The sequence below is a fragment of the Chionomys nivalis genome, chromosome 10 (assembly GCF_950005125.1).
Source record: "Chionomys nivalis chromosome 10, mChiNiv1.1, whole genome shotgun sequence".
Classification (NCBI taxonomy): Eukaryota; Metazoa; Chordata; class Mammalia; order Rodentia; family Cricetidae; genus Chionomys; species Chionomys nivalis.
The window spans coordinates 70,005,122-70,026,506 of record NC_080095.1 but is presented as its reverse complement, the minus strand read 5'-3'; the positions used below and the strand labels follow the sequence as shown (position 1 = coordinate 70,026,506).

The 21,385-nt window shown below is 44.7% G+C and overlaps 1 protein-coding gene across 4 annotated transcripts; it reads left to right on the top strand.

The window, feature by feature from the left end:
* Nucleotides 1-11,892: 11,892 nt before the first annotated feature.
* Foxg1 (forkhead box G1) lies at nucleotides 11,893-21,022 on the top strand. Of its 4 annotated transcripts, none has more exons than XM_057783359.1 (5): nucleotides 11,893-11,959; nucleotides 12,839-12,891; nucleotides 15,914-16,010; nucleotides 17,239-17,505; nucleotides 18,472-21,022. In XM_057783359.1, exon 5 carries the CDS (start codon nucleotides 18,654-18,656, stop codon nucleotides 20,091-20,093), a length of 1,440 nt encoding a protein of 479 aa, XP_057639342.1. In that variant the 5' UTR covers nucleotides 11,893-11,959; nucleotides 12,839-12,891; nucleotides 15,914-16,010; nucleotides 17,239-17,505; nucleotides 18,472-18,653; the 3' UTR covers nucleotides 20,094-21,022. The 4 variants fall into 4 exon arrangements, with proteins under 4 accessions (XP_057639342.1, XP_057639339.1, XP_057639343.1 ...); XM_057783356.1 differs by lacking the exon at nucleotides 11,893-11,959 and adding an exon at nucleotides 11,997-12,110; XM_057783358.1 differs by lacking the exon at nucleotides 11,893-11,959 and adding an exon at nucleotides 12,149-12,189.
* The last annotated feature ends 363 nt before the right edge of the window (nucleotides 21,023-21,385 follow it).

Below are 21,385 nucleotides of genomic sequence, written 5' to 3'. Positions count from 1 at the left end.
AAGAAAGAAAGAAAGAAAGAAAGAAAGAAAGAAAGAAAGAAAGATACCAGGGCAGGGATGAGCTAGAAGGAAGTGGTGGAGAGTGTCCAGTGATGGGAGGATTCTGGGTACCACCCGGATTTGCATAGAACCCCTCCCTATAGTAGGGGATCTGCTACTGAGCTCAGGATAGAATGGGAGACTGACATTGGAGGAGCAGGGATAGGACAAAGATGGCCTCACTGATTCCCAGTCTTGGGTGGCCAGTAGGTTTCCAGTGAGTTCCTGCAGGAGCTGGTGGATGGGACAAAGGGTGTTTATACTCACTACAGAATCGCCTCTTTAGGAAAGAATGAATTGTTTCAAATGAGTTCACTATTTTGAAATTCTTCCTATTAAATATGACTTTTTTTATCTGTCAGGCAATAGTAATTGGAGATGCATAATAGAAAGCACATAATTATTGTAACATAAAGCTTATAATAGCCGGGCGGTGGATGGTGCACGCCTTTAATCCCAGCACTCAGGAGGCAGAGGCAGGCGGATCTCTGTGAGTTCGAGGCCAGCCTGGTCTACAAGAGCTAGTTCCAGTACAGGAACCAGAAACCCTGTCTCGAAAATCCAAAAAAAAAAAAAAAAGAATTAATAGATTTGTTGATATTTCCATACAAAATAATCAAAAGTTGATTATTTCTTTACTTTCTCTTTTTGAATGTTTGGGTGGCTCCTACTGATTCATGTTGGGACAGTTGGTCCCCAGTTGGTGGAACTATTTGGCAAAGGTTGGGATGTGTGGTTTGTTGTATGATGCATGTCACTGGAACCGTGCTTTGGTTTGAAAAGATTCCTAGGGGTGAGTCTCTCTCTTCCTACTGGTTGTGCATCAAGAAGGAAGCTCTCAGGTTTTCCTTAGCTCTGTTATCATGAATTCTAACATTCTGAAGCCATAAGCCAATTAAATATATATATAATTTTATATTACTTTATAATAATTTATAAGTAATTTATAGTAATTCATTTTACATTATAAAATAAATAGGTAAATAAATAACTAAGGTCTGACATAAGGAAAATGAAAGCTAATTCAAATAGTTTGAAAAAAAGAATATGTATTTCTTAGACTAGAGAGATGGTCCAGTGGTTAAAAACATTGTCTGCTCTTCCATAAGATATGTTTGATCCCTATCACCCATAGGGTGGCTCACAATCATCTATAATCAGTTCTAATACACCTGGCACCCTCTCCTGACCTCCACAGATGCTGGGTATGAACACACATGATGCATAGACTTATATGTAGGCAAACCACCTGCACATATAAATTAAAAATGAATAATAAAATTCTTTATTTGCACATCTTAAGCCATGTGATATGTGAATCTGATCTGACATTCACACCCATGTTGTGCAAAAGGTGTAACATGTCTGCCTATTGGAAAACAACCGTATTAGCTTCCTCGCTTTGCCTCTGTTGCTTTGATTTTAAAAAACTGACAAAAAAAACAGCTTGTGGGAAAAGAATTATATTTTCCTTCACAATTTCAGATTAGAGTTGGTCATCCTGGGGAAGCCAAGACAGCAAGAATTTAAAACAGTTACATTATATCCGTAGTCCAGAGCAGAGAGAAAATGAAGCTGTGTCTACCTACCAGCTCTCTCTACTCTTCAGAATCCAAACCCACTGGAATGGGGCTAACCAGTTTTAGGCTGTGTCTTGCCACATCAAACATACATAAGATCCCCCAGCCTTCAGTCCATCAGTAAGATCTATCTATTCTATTTCCTCTCCCAGGAAGATCCATGTGTCTTCCTCCCCTGTAACTGAACTTTTTGGGTCTAAGAATGGTAGCTTTCTTTTCATTTACTTAATGGCTATTATTCACATATAAGCAAATATATACCATTTTTAGCTTTCTGTGTCTCGATTACCTCACTTGGGGTGAATTTTTCTAGTTCCATCCATTTACCTGAAAATTTTGTGATTTCATTTTTTGTTTGTTTGTTTGGTTGGTTGGTTTTTTGAGACAGGGTTTCTTTGTAGCTTTGGAGCCTGTTCTGGAACTAGCTTTTGTAGACCAAGCTGGCTTTGAACTCACAGAGATCTACCTACCTCTACCTCCCAAGTGCTGAGATTAAAGGCATAACCCACTACCACCTGGCCTGATTTCATTTTTTAATGGTTGAGTAATACTCCACTATTTAGATGCATCATATTTTTCTTATCCATTTTTTGTTGGGAGACATCTAGATTGTTTCCAATTTCTGGCTATTATGAAGGAAGCAGCAATGAGCATGGTTGAGCAAGTATCCCTGTGGTGGGATGAAGCATCCTTTTGGTACATGCCCAAAAGTGGTATAGCTGGATCTTGCAGTAGATCAATTCCCATCTTTCTGAGTGACTGCCACACTGACTTCCATAGTGACTGCACAAATTTGCACTCATGTAAAAGTTTATCTAATGCTATGCAGAGAATTAAAGATTCTCTCCAGACTTGGTATCATGGGTGTGTGCTTGCTCATTCCTCAAGTAATCACTACATATAGTCACAAGTTTACTTGTGGAAATACAGAGCAAGGGTGCCTATTTTCATATCAGTGGACTTGATGTAGAATGGAGAGATACATCTCTGAATTCAGTACTCACTACGTGTCCAAGGGCTTGGAGAATATAGTTTAAGGAGACGTTTTCTGGAAGAATAAAAGCATATGGGTTTCTTGTGTCCTGTTACCAGTATTATAGTCTCAGCACTTACAATGCTGTCTGACATATAGCATACGCACAATATAAATTTGTCAAAACAAAGAGAACACTTACGCACTATTTCTGGTCCTTATATAATTCTCTGTCTCTATATAACATTATATATAAAATACTTAATCTCACTTATGAGTAATTACAAAAATATTTGCTGGATATTACATCAGTTGAAATGCACCTTGATTTAATAGTTAAGTAGTCATTCCAAGTAGTCTGGTACAAATACTTGAGGGTAGAAAAAACAAAATACTTTTCTTCATGTATCTTAAGCAAATGTGTACAGAGTGAGGAAATGGAAAATAATAGGTGGACACAAAATTCTGGGTTCCATTTTTTCCTGTGCAATAAAAATCTTCTGTATATGGTCAATAATCTCCCCATATCTTCTTTGAAGTAAAAAAAATGCTGTGAGTTAACATGAATGCAGATAGCTTATCTGCATAGGTGGCTGACTGCCAGTTGAGGGCAGCAGAGAGCAATTTGGAAGAAAATCCAAGATGTCAGTCACAACTCTGCAGTGAAAGACGCGCCCATTTGTAAAACAAGTCAACAATACAGCCAGCAAGAAAAGAATACCCAAATGCATTAATAAATGGCATAAACATCCATGGAGACAGACAAGAAACAATGAAAGAAAACTCAGAATATTCTGGACTCAATTCAGCACAGTTTCCAGAAGTCCTTGGTTCAGCCATCTGTCTCCTGAGCTGCTGAGTTGAATGATGTCTAAGATTCCTTACATCTCTGAAGTTTAGCCTCCCAGGTTGACTAACAGACCTCGTGGGGACAGTCTTTCTGCAACAGTGATACCTCCTGTAGGCATAGAATTAAATCATTAGCATGAAGGTGAGAAAATCTGCATACAAGCAACATGATACAGACAGGGCTGGGTGTATTTACATATAAGAAATATGCATCCACACAATAACAAAACTAAAAAAGAAAGAGGTCATTTATTTGAAAGACAACAAAGTTGAGGGGTGTTGGGAGGGAGGAAAGGGAAGAGGAAAAGATGTGATTGTATTATAATCTCAAACTGAATGGCCTAAGGAAAGAGGCTCAGCCTTTTGATCTGGTTTCCCTGAAAGTTCCTGGGAGAAAACATGCTTTGTGAATCTTATACAGTGCCAACACCTCCAAACTTCAAATCGTACATCAGAAGTGCTCTCAAATCCAAAACTTTTCAATGTTGACATGCCATTTAATAAGTTTTTGACTTTAGAGCCTTTGGGATTTTTGGTTTTTCAGATTCAGGATATTCAACCAGCAACGTCTGATGTGGTATTCGCCCCTGTATGCTGTGAATACCAATGGTTAATAAAGAAACTGCTTTGACCTATAGCAGAGCAGGGCAGAACAGAGCTAGGCTGGGAAAACTAAACTGAATGCTGGGAGATAAAAGATGGAGTCAAGAGAAGCAATGTAGCCCAGCCAGAGATAGACATCAGAACGTTACCCAGTAAGTCACAGTCTTGTGGTGATATATAGATTAATTGAGATGAGTTAATTTAAGATATGAATTAGCCAGAAATATACTTAAGCTATTTTCCGAACCGTATTGCCAAAAGTATTGTTTCTGTGTGATTATTTGATGTCTCAGCTGCTGGGCACCTGGAAAACAAGCAAATGGCCTCCTATAACAAAGGTCTATGTAAATATTCCAAAAATATGTAATGCTTCATGTCCCAATCATTTGGGGAAAGAGACACCTACACAAACACAAGGGCAAAAGGTATTTTAGTTGCCATTCCCAGGACTAAGAGGAGCAGAAGGATATCTAGGGAACAGAATAGCACCTGAGAAAGAAACCTTTGAAAGATCCGAATTTTCCTAGTAATGAACCCTGTGCCTCCTATCAACCCGACAGTGTGGAAATGACACTCCTTGTGTCTGTGTGCAACCTCCGTGAGGTGGAAGAGATGTATATCCTGAGTGTTGTGTGCTTTCAGTGAATAATCCTCTCCTTGTTAGATTTGTTCACCATCCTTCCTAGTCAGATGGAAGCTGGGAACATTTGACCGTCAGCTCCTGAAGGAATTTATTCAAAGGACCATAGAAGCCAGGAGAGATGTAAGCTGTTTGCAGTCAGACTACTTTGGATCTGGTACCTAGAAATATTAATATTAATTTATCATTGCCATGAGGATATGGGAACTTGTTAGAGGAAGTCAGATACAGCTGCCTCAGCTTTCTGTTCGGTCTAATCAGAATTCTCACATGAGATTTATGATGGACAGTGAGATAGAGCCAAGAGCCTGCCCATGAATTACTAAAAGAAAGGAAGGAAGGAAGGAAGGAAGGAAGGAAGGAAGGAAGGAAGGAAGGAAGAAAGAAAGAAAGAAAGAAAGAAAGAAAGAAAGAAAGAAAGAAAGAAAGGAAGGAAGGAAGGAAGGAAAAAAAGGAAGGAAGGAAGGAAGGGATGATATGTAGAAACAAGAAGAAAAGGACTTACCAAGTCTTTTTTTTTTTTTTTTTTTTTTTTTTTTTTTTTTTTTGGATTTTCGAGACAGGGTTTCTCTGTGGTTTTGGAGCCTGTCCTGGAACTAGCTCTTGTAGACCAGGCTGGTCTCGAACTCACAGAGATCCACCTGCCTCTGCCTCCCAAGTCTTACTCATGATAAAATGCCTATTGGAAGAATTCAGAAGTGATACTGACTGAATTTCCATAACACCATCTCAAAAAAAAAGGTTACAGTGCTGGCACCAGAAAACTATCTTGAAATGAGAGTTAATGGCTAATATATTATTAGACCTTCATATATAGAAAAAAATGAACATGTGTGTGTGTTTTGTGTGTGTGTTTTCATTTTGTGTATAAAGAAACAAAGGTTCGAAAAGCAGCATGGCTACCTCACATTCCTCCATATGCTATCAAGAATTCCAGCTGTTATGTTTAAGACTGTCCACTTAGTTTTTAAGCCACTTGGTAGTCAAGTTCTACAGGGAAATCATAAAAGCAAAATGGGAAAAACACAACTAATAACCCTAAAGCTTGGGTCTTTTTTCTCCAGAAACCATCAGTTGTCTTGCTGACAGGAAACACACTTCAGTAAGTATATGCACAAACCACACCCACACATATGGCCAGCATGCAAAGTCACAGGATTGAGATGAATTCTACTACCTCAGTCTAAAGTGTTAAATGTCAAGCAAATGCTAAAGTTGTTATTCTGAAAATTCTTGGACTGTATAGTTTGCCATCTCTAAGACTGCACCTGTGCCCACCCAGTCCATTTAGAATCTTTTCTACAAAAAAGAAAGTGGAGTTCATCCAGGCATAAGAATTCTGTTACTTTGAATTTCAAAACACTTGAGCAATGATGGTAAGGAGATAGCACAGAGGTGGTAAAATTTAGTGTGTCCCTGACACTGACTAAGTAGTCATATTAAATCAACAATCAATGCCTGCCTCATAAATAAATATCAGACACGTCTACTTGTTTCGATTTTAATTATTTATATGTTTATATCTCTTGCTATCAATTCTTGCTGATAATTGGTAAAGTTAATTTAGTAAAGCATAAACTTCCTTGGATGAAAACTTGACATGATAAAACATAGTTTTGTTTTTCTGTGTTTATGTTATAATGTAAGTTTTGATATTACAGATTTTTCTTTGTAAGACAAAGAATATTAGAAAACCCCACTGGGCCCTTAAAACTCTGTTTCCTCGTTACAATTTAGCCTAATGGCCACTAGATGGCACTGCTGCTATTTGAATGGAATTTCATTTCCAACTTTTAAAAAAAATGTGGTTTGGGAATGATTTGGGGTGTCCTTTCTTGGGAGTTTGTACAAACAGACGATACCTGCCACTTTGTATATTAGCAACTACAGAATTTTTTTTTCAAATGAAGAAGAAACCCTACAAAGACGACATAACTTCCTAAGGATTCTTGGGGAAAGAACCTTAAAGTAGGGATTGGGAAACAGTTCTTAAATCTGCATATCACCAACTTCTAAGTGGCAAGAACATTTCATCTGTGAATCATAAACCCATCACCAAACCCACTGTATAACATTTATTACACATCTAATTTTACTAGGCTTTTTACTGATGATCTTCTCCTTGGAAACTAGATACGTGAGTCATGGGGACTCATGACTTTAGCCAGAATTCCACGAGAAAATAAAGTATAACAGGGTAATTCCCATCTCTAGGGTGCAGTCCTTCATGGAGGTAGATACTTGCAAGTACCCCAAAAGTTCTTTAAACTAGAGAAACACCCCCTACACATGAGGCCATGAAAGGGGACAGAGCATCCCTGTGGCGATTTGTAGTGACATTTTCTTCGGAGCATTGAAGGGTAGAACAGTATACCGTTTCAATCATCCTGATCTTTAGTGACAGATTTGGGCAAGGAGAAAGGAAAGACAGTACTGAAGAAAGGATGAAGTCAGCTTTGCTGTAAGAGGCAACCACGAGCTAGACCTTAGTATACTCCTGCTTTCTGGAGAGAACCGAAACTGTCCAGCTCCTCCCAGGGTGATTGACAAGGGACAGAAAGGGAAGGGAGCTTCACACACTCGCTAAAAGTTGTTGGACCTCCTTTCCAGACCCCATCTCAAGAAAAAAGGAGAAGGGAGGGAAGAGTGAACGTGCTCTGAAAAGAAAACAAGGGGGGAAAGAGCCAAAATTGCAGCTAGCCTTGGGAAAATCTCCACAGACGAGCATTAAGTAGCTCCCATTAGCATCCAGCACACGTAGAGGCAGGCTAGCACGCTGATAATATAATGCAGAGAGGGATGATAGACCTGGGAGAGAAGAGTGGAAGAGCTAGTTTTGCATAAAACAAAAAAAAAAAAACGAACCATTTCTGATGACTTGAGTTTTTAGGGCTGTTGGGTGAAATGAGTTTAGAACACTCGGGCCTTAGGTCACAGGGAAGCCGGCCAATGGAACATCCGTTTAGACTATGTGGTTTTAAAAATACACATTCAGCTACCTTAAAAACAAGTTATATATACACCATGAAATTAGTTTCTTGTTTCATGACTCCGAGGTTCTATTGGGCCAGAAGAAAAGAAAGAATAGTCTCACAGAGGTATCTGAACTCCAGAGTGGAGCGCCTGAGACACCCAGTTTAAAATAAAATAAAATAATTTTTTTTTAAAAAAAAGTCCCTGCATCACCTTCGCTCTGCTTTTTCATCTTACTCTCGGGGAAATTTCGGTAGATACTAGGAAAGAGAAAGGGGAAGAGGAATTGAAAGGTGAGAAATCTAAGAGAGAATTGGAAAGAAAGCACGAGGGACACAGGAGGGATGAAACCCAGAGGAGATGTTTACTACACTTATTTTTCAAACTGAAAAACTGCTCCTTTCTCGGCCTGCTAGTGAACTGTAGAAGAACTGCAGAACTTGAAGAATACTGTAGGTTACTTGGGGCAGAGAAAATCAAACTTTGGAGTGAAGCGGCGACAGCAGAATGACTGGTCTGGATCACCACAGGGGCAGCAGTCGCGGCAGCCAGCAGCCGCTAGCGGAAAATGCAGCGCACAGCAGGGAATTCTCCGCTTAGCCTCCCTCGCCCTGATTTAGGGTATCCCTGTCCAACGCTTAAACTAAAATAGATGGGAGGGAAGGGTGGCTTTTGTTCCTTGGAGATCCAGGAGATCCAACAAGACTAAAAGGCAACAGATTCATAGTTTCACCAAACTGAGCCCCAAATTCTCCCGCGCACTGCAGACGTTTCTTGAAACTCCAGGACTGTACAGAAATCGAGCTTTTTCTCTTGGGTGGATCTGGCTTCAGGGGCACAAACAAATAAACTCTGCATTATGGATATTTCCAACAACCTAGCTGGGTCGATAAAGGACTCACTGGACTAGTTAGATAAAGGCAGGAGTGCAGATCTTTGTGTGCCAGCGGCGGAGCAGGGTGCGGAAAGGACTGTGGCTCTGGCTGTTTCCTCTATACAAACCGGAGAAAGAGGGCAGGTCGTGATTCCTTCTTAAGCCATTCCTTTAAGGGACTTAAAACCTGGCTGCGCTAGATGAACCCTGGGTAAAAGTGGCTCATCTGTCTCTCCAGAATCTCCCGAGCACCGACCCGCTTCCCCAGCGCGCTCCCTCGCACTTTCCGGGGAGTTCCTGTACTAACCGAGAAAGTCAATGCTTTTGTCAACCGCGCATAACAATTACTAAGAAAATATTGTGACGATGTTGGAGGGCGTAAGGGGATATGAGGGAGTGGAGTGGGGGAGTTAGTTTGGACAGCAATTTGCAAAGGAATATTAACTTTGATTCCCCGGGTCACCGCAGGGGTAAAAGGGTTGGCGGTGCACTACACAGTTGTTCCTCTAGGTGGCGGACTTTAGTACCAAACAACCACTAGGCTAAGTGTTGACTTCAAATAGGATTAAGCTTCTTGGTGGTTAAAAATAATAGTAGTAATAATATATTGGTGTGGGGCTGTTTTTCCCCTTTGGGGCATTTATTTATTGCAGGGAAAAGTCATTGATTTTCCTAAGCAAACTGTGTTTCTCCTTCGCTTGGTGGAAAATAAAAAACTGTTTGAATAAATAAGTTATTTCTGAACATTTTGTTGTCAAAGTGTTAAATGTTCCCGTCATTTTTATTCAAACACTAACATGATTACAGCCAATTATATATTCACCAGTGTTCTTTATTTTAGAGTAATTGTACTTGTCACTAATAAAACAGAGGCATAATGGATCGCTACTGTTCTGGATTTTCAAGCAATTTTGTGTAATTTGATTGAATTATACATCTTATCTGCTACTTTTTTTATTTTTATATTTGGAGATCCTATTTTCTTGAAAATTGCAGTTCTATGCTTGTTTTACTGCTTTTCCGGTAACGTACATTTCGGTAATGCCGAGAAATAGAAAGAATCTCTTTGAAATGTCGAAAAATCAGTTGGCTACACACACACACACACACACACACACACACACACCTATTTCAGCAACGGGAAGACTTGAACTCTAAGTATCAAGGGAGTCCGGGCAGTGGCTGTGGTTCCCTGACAAGTTCAATGCCAAGGAAACTCCCCATTCGCCCCGAAGGTAGTCACCTCCCTGCTTGATGGAGTCTATGGGGCTTTATCTCTTTCCGGTAATGACACTGTTGGGTGTCTGGGGCTTCAAACATGCCGAGGCAAGCCGACCAAGGATTCTGCTCTTATGCAGTATGTATCAAGGGGATGGGATATATAGGACACAGCTGAAAGATAAACTGTATACACCAGTGTAATTACACAACCCTCAAGTGCCCTACCTAACAACTCGTCCTCCACCTCCCCAAAATTACAACCATAATGTATTTGGGCTTTTCTTGGGGCTTCAAATATACTTAAAGAACTAGCATCAATTTACACCCTGCTTTAAATCATTACATTTTTTTTAAAAAAATGGGTGAAATATCTACTCAGTGTCCCTATATTGGAACAAATTAAGGAACGAACCTGACAGCAGCTGGGCAGGACTGTAATCTTATAGGGCCATCTCCGAAACTGTAGGAGCAGAGAATATGCAGCTCTCTTCCCAGGACATCTTTTCAGCTTCTAGGACACGACTCCAACGCCCCGCTAGGAGCTGCCGCTGTGAGATGGAGCCAAAGGCTCTGACAAGTGGCTTGTGTATGACCCAATATTTATCAATAACAACAACAACAAAATCAAGTGAAACCAAGGCTTGGGAGTTTGAACTGCCTATGAAGCCCTGGCTGATACTCACGGGCGAATAAAGTCTCTGGAGACCAGTTGGCTCCATTTGTCTGCCCTGGGGAGCAATCCCGGGGCAAAATCCAGTGCTAATTGATCTCAACCAGCCGCAAGATCAGCTGTAAATGTTCGAAGGGACAAAGAAAGAGCAGTGTGCTCTAAAGATACTCTGTGCACTTTTTTTCAAGCAAATGGGGGCGTGTAATCAATAGCATGTACATGAATATAAATAGAGAAAAAGAATTACTTTAATTAATTAGGAAATAATGTTTCATGCACAATTCCAGACCTCCGCAACACCCAGATTCTCTCACGAGTTATTTTGTGATCTGGACCTAAAACTCCTTCTATGAAAACCTTCAGGCCCAGTTTTGTGATGGGAGACAGCAGCGTATACTTAGCTTAATTGGGGGCCTTTCTCTCCTCTTTGGGGTTATTTATTCTAAGGCCAAAGGGTGGTTTGCTTGGGCAGAAATCCGAGCAAGCAGAGAGCCTGGCCCTGCAGGCGGCCGGGAAGCCTTAACTGAGAAAGCACGGGGGTGAACCTCTCTACCCGCGCTCGGAGACCACGCGGCCGCCATCAGCGATCCGTACCGCCTGCTCTGGCAAGAGCTGGACTTCCTCTGAGTTTCCATTTCCTAGTTGTCTCTTCTTTCTTATCTAACAAGTTCACGCTCTAGGAGAAAAGAAAAGAAATGGAAAGAAGGAAGGAAGGAGAGAGGAGGAAAGGGGAGGGAGAAGTGAAAGGAGGGAGGAAGAGAGAGATGGCAGAAAGAAGAAAGAAAGAAAGAAAGAAAGAAAGAAAGAAAGAAAGAAAGAAAGAAAGAAAGAGACAAGGAGTCTCTTTGCTGTGACTGTTTTGTCACAAGCTCAGAGCCAAAACTTGCCCGACTGAGCTTTCATCTCAGACACGGCTTTCTCTTTCCTAATCTTAGGACAAACCCAGAAGGGGGACACCGAATTTGGCTAAATAGATCCACTCGGAATTATTTAATATAAAAACGTCCCACCACCTTTGCTGTCAGTTCTGAAAAGGAATTGGGCTCTTTTAATTCTCATTTGGTGATGGTTGCAGCTTGCGCCTGTGTCCTGCTGCATCTAGCTTACTCTGTCGGATGTCTCCTTCCTGCGTGTGGCTTCTTGGGAAGATCCGGAGAGAAGTGGTGTGTAACTGCTCTCCCCCACTGGGTTCAATACTCCTTAGTTGTTATTGAATATTCGGATTAACTTCAGCACCACGCACCGGTATTTCAGCTCAGACTTGTGCACTATATCAATACAAGCTCACACCTTTAACTGATTTCCTCCCCGCGCCACCCCCCTCCCGCCCCCCGCGATCACCATGGCAGATGACCTATAAAGCCCAAAAATATTGATCTGTTGGTGCATACTTCCAGTCTGATGTGCAAAAACCAGACATCTAAGCTGAAAGTTGCCTTTTCAGAAGGGGAGGGGGGACCTGGAGATGAAACCTAAAAGCAAGGCCTCTCTCCGGCTGGATTGCACTTGGCAGGCGTGGACGACAAAGGAGCTCAGGGTGAGCGCGCAGGGAGGAGAGGAGAGCAGAGGCGTGCTGACTGGCGAGTCCGTCGGCTGCGAAGCTCAGCCGCCAGGAACCTCAGCCCCACAGCCATTGCCGCCCCTAGAGGGTGGGCAGACTGGACCTTTGGCAAACACTGGCGCCACAGGTTTGGTTCTGCTTTGGGTTGGGTAGGGTGGGGCTTGGGGAGGACCTAGAAGATCCAGCACTAGAGAGCGAAGAGGCAGGTGGGTATGAATTGTGCGCATTGGTTTGTCCTGGAAGTTTTTGTGTTTTGCTTGGTTGGATTTTTTGTTTGTGTTTGTTTTGTTTGGGGGGGGGGGGCATAGTTTTAATCTTCCGTAAGGAAGCACACATTTTATCAGTACACAGGTTGCTTGCTTTCTTTCCTGGACTAAGGGAGGTTTTGGGACTGGGGTTCTCTGAGTACCCTCAAGCAAGCAGTTTTCTCTCTCCTTATTCCTCTCCAGACTTGGAATGAGCATGAGTTGCTCCCTGTATTATATTCATCCATCTCACACATAACCCTTGGCTGTTCTATGCATTCTGTGTGCATTTAACTTCTGAGTTAATCATCTAATAGTTGCACGTTGTTTTTTGCTTTTGTTTTTGTTTTTTTTTCAGTTTTCTCTCACAACTGGAGTTTGGGGGCCCTTCTGGAGGGGTGCTTCAGAACGTAGGGGATTTGTTGTTTGTGTTCTCAGGAAGGTAATTCAGGATCCCACTGAAAATCACACTGATGCTCCGAAATCCAAAGATCACTGATGGGACAGTTAGGGTCTCCAGGCCAAAGGAGCTCTGCACTTTTCCAGACTGCAAGCTTTTGTTTCACAGTGTGTGTGTTTACAAAACCAATTTCTTTCTTTTCCTTTCAAGATGAATTGATGGACAAACCAGGGAAGACAGCATAGTCATACATGCTGGATTTTGTAAGTCTATTTGCTTCCTCTTCAGAAAGACTGGGATGGGGTCGGGAGAACTTGGAAGCCAAACCTTGTCTTCCATTTCCAGTTCTGGGACCATACTTCCACTCTTCTCTCTCCATCCTTTCCTGTCCTCTTGGGGGAAGTAGACTGCTCTGATTCCTTGGGCAGCTAGGGGAAAATACAGGCCCTTTCAGGGCTGGCTTGTCCAGCTGGTGTGTGTGAGAAATTCTCCCAATTGGATCTGCTCCTTAAGTGGAGCAAAGCCTCCCTGCCTACTGATCAGGGGCTCAACTTCTTAAACTATCCACTCTCAAAAAGTCCCAAGCTGCTGGCAAATAACAGAAAACATATAAAAGGTCAGCAGGCCTTCCAGTTCACCGGAAATGTTCGGGCATTCTGCAGAGAAGTTGTTCAGAGAAACTCAAGGGGTCTTGGCTCTTGGATGATGACATTATGCTGTGAGTCTCTCTGGGGTTGTTGGGAACAGGAGTTTGGGGATGCCAGTGGATCTAGCTTCACTATACATAGGGGACACATGGCTATATCAAAGAGATGTGTCCAGAGACCACCATGGTTTTCCATGAAGACCACTTTCTTCCTCTTCTTCCTCCTTTGAACTTTCTGGTTTCTGAAGTGGTTCCCTAGCTTATAGAAGTTAAACATTTCGACTCTCAAATATAAGGCTCTCCCATAGATATTTTTTTCTCAAGGTTCTCAAGCAAAATTGCCAGTGCCACAATGTTATGATGGAAGGATGCTGGAATGACAGGCCTAGTAGACGCTTGTCTTAATCATCGGCTTCTTAATTTAGTTTTAGAGCTGTGTGTGTGTGTGTGTGTGTGTGTGTGTACCAACTCCCTGCACATATGCGCGCCCTCGAGGACATTAAGGGTGCGCGCGTGAGCCTGCTGAGAGCAGCCTCTGACAACCTGCAGCTCCCTAATGAGTGACGAGGCAGGGCTGCTGAGGAAAAGTAACACTTCCCTGGTGTGAAGACCTCTTACTGAGAAGTTTAGTTCACTACTGTTCTCGCAAACCTAATCGTATAACCTGTAACCAAAACCCACAGAACAAGGATACAACACGCTAAAGAGTAACTTCTAATCACTGAATGTTAGCACCATTACCTGCTGTTAGGAAGCCATTACAGGCAAGTTGGCTCTAGGGAGGGCAGACTTCATTTGTTACAGAATCTCTTCAAAATACCTGGATGTCTCAGCATGGGATCTGCTGACTCCCACATGTCAAGGGGTCACAAACGGTCCTGTGCATTTGTAAGAAGAGAACTTTAGCTAGAGTTTTTCCCTGCTCCCAAGGGAAAGGTGGAGATAGATAAATATAGCCCACCCTTGTTACTAGAAGGTAAGGAAGGCCCCAAAGCAAAGAATTGTATCCAAGGAAGACAACGTGTAACATCTACCCTCATACATGAAATGAAAAGGAGCTGCTGCTTCCTGCTCAGATGAAGTACACTGTGGAGTCTTGGGAGCTAATATAAAATCTAGAAGGCATAATCTACTTCATCCCACAAGAACCTCTTCCGTTGGAATTTTTCACATACAATTCTTGTCCTCCTTTGAGGGTGGGTGGGTGGTAGGCGAGAGTTGAGGCCTACAAGTTCACCACTATGTAAAACAACAAATCACATTTACTCCGCTATGCTGTTATGCCCACTACTTCACTAACACTACCAGTTTGCAGATTCATAAGTGTGAGGTTAAGTTGATTAGGAGGGAACTTGTACTGGCGGGAATTTGTTTCCGGTCTGAGACCACTGGCTGCCTGCCCTCTGTCTTCTGAAGGTAATCACAGAGGCTGAAAACAGGGGCTTTATGTGCTGAGGGAAGAGGCCCATGGTGGACGTGGGCAGGACTTCAAATCCAATTTGCACCCAAATTGGTTGGTAGGATATACAAAGCCCCATCCAGAGACTTTCAACTTCACAATACTTTGTCCAGAAGCCCGTTCCCCTTCTGTTTCAGCTAGCAGCTCATCTAAAAAGAAACCATTGCTGATACAAATATAAGCCGCTGAGTAAACACTGCATGTTTTGTTGAAGAAGGCTGATATGCATATGTGTGTGCATTCTGATATATATTCTCATCTCATCATAAAGAGCAATTCAAATTATTTAAGGGGATTCAAGCTTGCTTTTTTGGAAATTGCAAATAATCTTTGCATCAGGAAACTAGTTTTAATATTATACCAAACTACATTCTATGTTTTTTTTTACTATAAAACATCCTGTCTTGAGAGACTTGCATTCATGCAACCTTAATATAACACAGCACATCCTTAATTTGCATGAAAAAACATTTTTCAGGTCACTATATGCCTTGACATATAAAATCAGATTATTGCACCTCTCACTCTCCAACCCTCAGTTTTTGCTTTTGGAAAGTAAACAGAAGAAAACCTTACTTCCCCTGCTAATTTCTTCTGCAGGATAACAGAACAATACACACTTAGCTTTAACCTAAGAAGCACCTCCAAACATTAAAAATTCATCAGGCAGGGCTGGTGTTGTATTCAAGGAACACTCCTCCAGTTCACTGCTGAGCTCAGATTGGAATAAAATGTCCAATGTTAACAAACAATACCCACGTTTGGCACTTTGTGTATTAAATTGATCAAACAGATTTTAGGAGACACAATGCACAATTTGTACAGACCTGATTGAGTTAATATAATATCAGCAAATTTTACATCGAAATGATTCTGTTTCTTTTCTTTGTGTTTAAAACCAGCACAGATTACAAATTTTAATGATCTGAAAATGTTTGGTATACAAAATCATGCTTATTTCAGTATTAGCAAAAACACAAGAAATTCTTCAACACAAACACCCAGCTGTGTCTATTTTAAAAGCAGTTCAATGACAGCTTGCACTTATGAGCATGCAATCAGCTAATTTCGCTTTTTTTTTCTTCTGTGTTAATCAACACTTTCCTTCCTGCATATCAGAGTACAAATAGTATAGTTACTCCACATCAGTAAATGTTTACGTAACCTGTCCTTTCCCAAGAATCCGGTTACACCGAATCATTTCACGCTAGACCGACTACGAAAACGTACCGGGCCGTCCACCTCAGAGGGAGCCCCGTGAGCCATTATAAGCGGTGGTGAGAAGGGGGGCTGGGGGGATGGGGAGGAGTAGGTGGAGGAGTGGAGGGGAGAGGAAAGAAGGGAGGGAGAAGGGATGGGTTAGTGAAAAGGGAAGAAGGAAGAGGGGAGGAGGAAGGAAAGCAAGCCAGTTGAGGAACTTCTCTGAAGAATAGGCCTGAGGAGGAGAAAGAGTGGAAAGGGAAATGAACCTCACAGATCTCCCTAGCTGGGCTAGCAAAGCCCACCTCCTTGCCGGGCTCTGTGAGAAACTCCAAGCTTAGACATCAACCCTAGGCTTAGAAATCAACCGTTGGGGCCGATGTGGCTTGCAAAGTTAATTGCTAGAACTCTGGAATTGTTCTTTATGCATACCTTGTTTTAAAGTAAGCGGATATGGAGAAATAGATCCAACCAGTGGAAGGATATTCGGGGACAAATATTCAATGATTCCTCACAGCATTCCTAACAGAAACATTAAAAATCGCTATTTATAATTGTGTATATTTTTCCTCTCCAAAGTTTCTCTTTCCTTCCTTTCCCTCTTCCCGCTCCCCACTTCAAAGTTGGGGATGGGAACAGTGGAATCACTCCCTATTATTCTGAGTATTCACCTATTACGTTTTTATGCTAGATGTTAACGTCAAACATAGGCCCTGTTTTTTTTTCTCCTTCCATTTTTTAAAAACATCAAGTCTGCCAGTTCATTTAGCTAAGAGCTCATCAAAGTGAAGAATGCTTGCATGACTAGAGTATTTTACCTTAAAGAGGAGGGGGAAAGTACTCGTGACCTATGCGTCTCCACCTCCCTCTTCTCTTAGGCTACGTCCTTCTTATAACGTGGCGTGTGAGCCCTGAGGGCTGAGACGCTTCTGGTCTGCCTGCTCCGCTCTAAATTCCAGTCCCTGGGAAATGCTGGGCCTTAGTCCTGGCCTCAGCCACGGGATCCTTTTAAAGCCCTTGAATCACAAGCTATCCACTCATTTCAACCTCCCCACCACACCACCCCTAAACTCCAGAAGCCGGGACTGTCAAATCCACGTTTCCCAGGCTCCCGGGAGCATTCCTGCAGCATCCAGGAAGGGCAAGAGCTGCTTTCGACATACTGATGCTTCAAGATTGCGGTTTTAAAGAAAGAAAGCATTTGTGAAATGGGGGTAAAGGAGCAAACATAGGATTTTTTTTAAAGGAAGTAGACGCCCACTCTCATATTTTCTTCAATGTCAAGCGAAATGAAAATATTTCCAGGGTGATCGATCGTGGCTACCGGCTTCCAATACTGCCTAGAAGCTGAAGAGGTGGAATGCCGAGGAGAAACCGTCACACGGTCACCCGCGCGTGAGCGCGGATCTTGGCGTGGAGAGAGACATACGGAGCGCGCACGTGTTACCTGCTTTATTTCGGGACTGTTTGGTACTGTGTTCGCGCTGGGCAGCTCTCCGCACGGAAGGCCGCCCCCGCACGCCGCCCTCAGCCCCACTTCGCAGCCGAGCTCGCCGAGGGCCTCAGAAACCAGTAAGTACCGGCCTGGCCGCGGCCGCCCCCGCCCCAGATCTCAGGCTAGGCTCCCCCAAAACCCGGCTCTCCCGGGCCGCTGGCCCGTCGGCTCCCAGGGCGCTTCCAGGGCTGCTGGGTCTCAAGGTTCACGCCCTCTCCCGCACCCTCACAGCTCGCCTCTCCGCCGCGCCCCCGCTTTTAGAGACAAAATTGGATACAAACTTTAATCAATAAGGATAAATATTGACGCGCAAAGGAAAATAATCCCATACAGGGAGGAGGCCGCAGGCAAGCGGCCGGGGCCCGGGTCGCACGCCCCGCGCTAATCCTGGCCGGGTGGGCGAGCTCCCGCCGATCCCCGCGCGGCTCCTGGGCCCCGGCCCCGCCACCCGGAGGGGGCAGGCGCAGGGGGCGGGTCCGGGGCGGGGCGGGGGTGGGCGGGCCCTGGACCGCCGATTGGTCGACGGCCAGCCAGACGCTCCCGCACGCCGCCGGTTCTGATTGGTGCAGCGGTAGGAAAGGTTAAACCAAAAATTTTTTTACAGCCCTAGTGTGCGCCTGTAGCTCGGAAAATTAATTGTGGCTATAGCCGCCTCGATCGCTGTCTCCCAGCCTCGCCGCGGCCGCTCCGGGACGCGCCCGCCCGCCGCCCGGCTCTCCCCCCCTTCGGGCTGCCGCTGCTGCTGCTGTGACTGCTGCGGCGCGAGGAGGAGGAGGAGGAGGAGGAGGCAGCGGGGGAGGGGGAGGCCGGGCGCGGAACGGAGCGGGGCGCTGCACCCCGGGCGGCGGGTTGCTTCTGCCTCTTGCTTTTTTTTTCCTCTCTCTCTCTCTCTCTCTCTCTCTCTCTCTCTCTCTCTCTCTCTCTCTCTCTCTCTCTCTCTCTCTCTTTCTCCCCGCGCTCTCTCCTCTCTCTCTCTCTCTCTCTCTCTCTCTCTCTCTTTCCACTCTCTCTCGCTTTCTCTAATTCTTGAGGGGTGGTTGCAGCTTTTGCTACATGCCTTGCCAGCGCCGGAGCCTGCGGTCCAACTGCGCTGCTGCCGGAGCGCTCAGTGCCGCCGCCGCCGCCGCCGCCTGCTCCCCCCGCGCCCCGCTTCGAACCCACCGGCCGCCCGCCGCGCCGCTACCCGGCTACCGCGCCGCCGCCGCCGCCCCCCGACGCCTGGGTGATGCTGGACATGGGAGATAGGAAAGAGGTGAAAATGATTCCCAAGTCCTCGTTCAGCATCAACAGCCTGGTCCCCGAGGCCGTCCAGAACGACAACCACCACGCGAGCCACGGCCACCACAACAGCCACCACCCCCAGCATCACCATCATCATCATCACCACCACCACCCGCCGCCGCCCGCGCCCCAGCCGCCGCCGCCTCCCCAGCAGCAGCAGCAGCCACCCCCGGCCCCGCAGCCCCCGCAGGCACGAGGCGCCCCAGCAGCCGACGACGACAAGGGCCCACAGCCGCTTCTGCTCCCGCCGCCCGCCGCCCTGGACGGGGCCAAGGCCGACGCGTTGGGAGCCAAAGGCGAACCGGGCGGTGGGCCGGCCGAGCTGGCGCCCGTCGGACCGGACGAGAAGGAGAAGGGCGCGGGTGCCGGGGGGGAGGAGAAGAAGGGGGCGGGCGAGGGCGGCAAGGACGGGGAGGGGGGCAAGGAGGGCGACAAGAAGAACGGCAAGTACGAGAAGCCGCCGTTCAGCTACAACGCGCTCATCATGATGGCCATCCGGCAGAGCCCGGAGAAGCGCCTGACGCTCAACGGCATCTACGAGTTCATCATGAAGAACTTCCCCTACTACCGCGAGAACAAGCAGGGCTGGCAGAACTCCATCCGCCACAACCTGTCCCTCAACAAGTGCTTCGTGAAGGTACCCCGCCACTACGACGACCCGGGCAAGGGCAACTACTGGATGCTGGACCCGTCCAGCGACGACGTGTTCATCGGCGGCACGACCGGCAAGCTGCGACGCCGCTCCACCACGTCTCGGGCCAAGCTGGCCTTCAAGCGCGGGGCGCGCCTCACCTCCACCGGCCTCACCTTCATGGACCGCGCCGGCTCCCTCTACTGGCCCATGTCGCCCTTCTTGTCCCTGCACCACCCCCGCGCCAGCAGCACTTTGAGTTACAACGGCACCACGTCGGCCTACCCCAGCCACCCCATGCCCTACAGCTCCGTGTTGACTCAGAACTCGCTGGGCAACAACCACTCCTTCTCGACCGCCAACGGGCTGAGCGTGGACCGGCTGGTCAACGGGGAGATCCCGTACGCCACACACCACCTCACGGCCGCTGCGCTCGCCGCCTCCGTGCCCTGCGGCCTGTCGGTGCCCTGCTCCGGGACCTACTCCCTCAACCCCTGCTCCGTCAACCTGCTCGCGGGCCAGACAAGTTACTTTTTCCCCCACGTCCCGCACCCGTCAATGACTTCGCAGACCAGCACGTCCATGAGCGCCCGGGCCGCGTCCTCCTCTACGTCGCCGCAGGCCCCCTCGACCCTGCCCTGTGAGTCCTTAAGACCCTCTTTGCCAAGTTTTACGACAGGACTGTCCGGGGGACTGTCTGATTATTTCACACATCAAAATCAGGGGTCTTCTTCCAACCCTTTAATACATTAACATCCCGGGGACCAGACTGTAAGTGAACGTTTTACACACATTTGCATTGTAAATGATAATTAAAAAAATAAGTCCAGGTATTTTTTATTAAGCCCTCCCCCCCCATTTCTGTACGTTTGTTCAGTCTTTAGGATTGTTTACTATTCTAACAAGGTGTGGAGTGTCAGCGAGGTGCAATGTGGGAGAATACATTGTAGAATATAAGGTTTGGACGTCAAATTATAGTAGAATGTGTATCTAAATAGTGACTGCTTTGCCATTTCATTCAAACCTGACAAGCCTATCTCACAGGGCTGCCAGATTTCCATGTGTGCAGTATTATAAGTTATCATGGAACTATCTGGTGGACGCAGGCCTTGAGAACAACCTAAATTATGGAGAGAGTTTAAAAATGTTACACTGTAATTTGTATTTAAGAATTTGTAGTAAAGGTGCCCAAGAAATTATATTGGCCATTTATTGTTTTGTCCTTTTCTTTAAAGAACTGTTTTTACCTTTTGTTTACTTTTAGACCAAAGATTGGATTCTAGCAAATGCACTTGGTATACTAAGTATTAAAACAAACAAACAAGCGAAAAAGGAAAGTTGTTTAGTTGGCAACACTGCCCATTGAATTGAATCGGAAGGGGACAAATTAAGGATTGCCTTCAGTTTGTGTTGTGTATATTTCGATGTATGTGGTCACTAACAGGTCACTTTTATTTTTTCTAAATGTAGTGAAATGTTAATACCTATTGTACTTATAGGTAAACCTTGCAAATATGTAACCTGTGTTGCGCAAATGCCGCATCAATTTGAGTGATTGTTAATGTTGTCTTAAAATTTCTTGATTGTGATACTGTGGTCATATGCCCGTGTTTGTCACTTACAAAAATGTTTACTATGAACACACAGAAATAAAAAATAGGCTAAATTCATATATATCTTGATATTTTTGTCTCTTTTATTAAGTAGAGCTAATTTGCAAAGATACCATTCGATTTATAGAGAATTCGAAGGCTTTTTTTTTAGCCAAGTTGGAGTTTAAAATGCTCCTCTAATTTCAACTGAGACGAAAACTGAGAATAGTATCCTTTTTCCCTTTGTGGACAGATTTTGCCAGGAGCAGGCTACTTTATAAATACTAGCTTTAAGTGAAACACAGGCTTTTCAGCTGATATCTTTGTTTTTGTAGATATACAGCAAAAAAAGATATTCAATTTTATGTGTATAGCTGTTTACTCTGTGCTTATATTAAATTCAGTTGATAGAATGCCCTTTATATATATTGTTGCAGGTATCTTGTTTATAGA

What these genes read in the sequence shown, in the direction of transcription:
- Foxg1 (XM_057783359.1), top strand. Translation starts at nt 18,654, where the DNA reads ATGCTGGACATGGGAGATAGGAAAGAGGTGAAAATGATTCCCAAGTCC.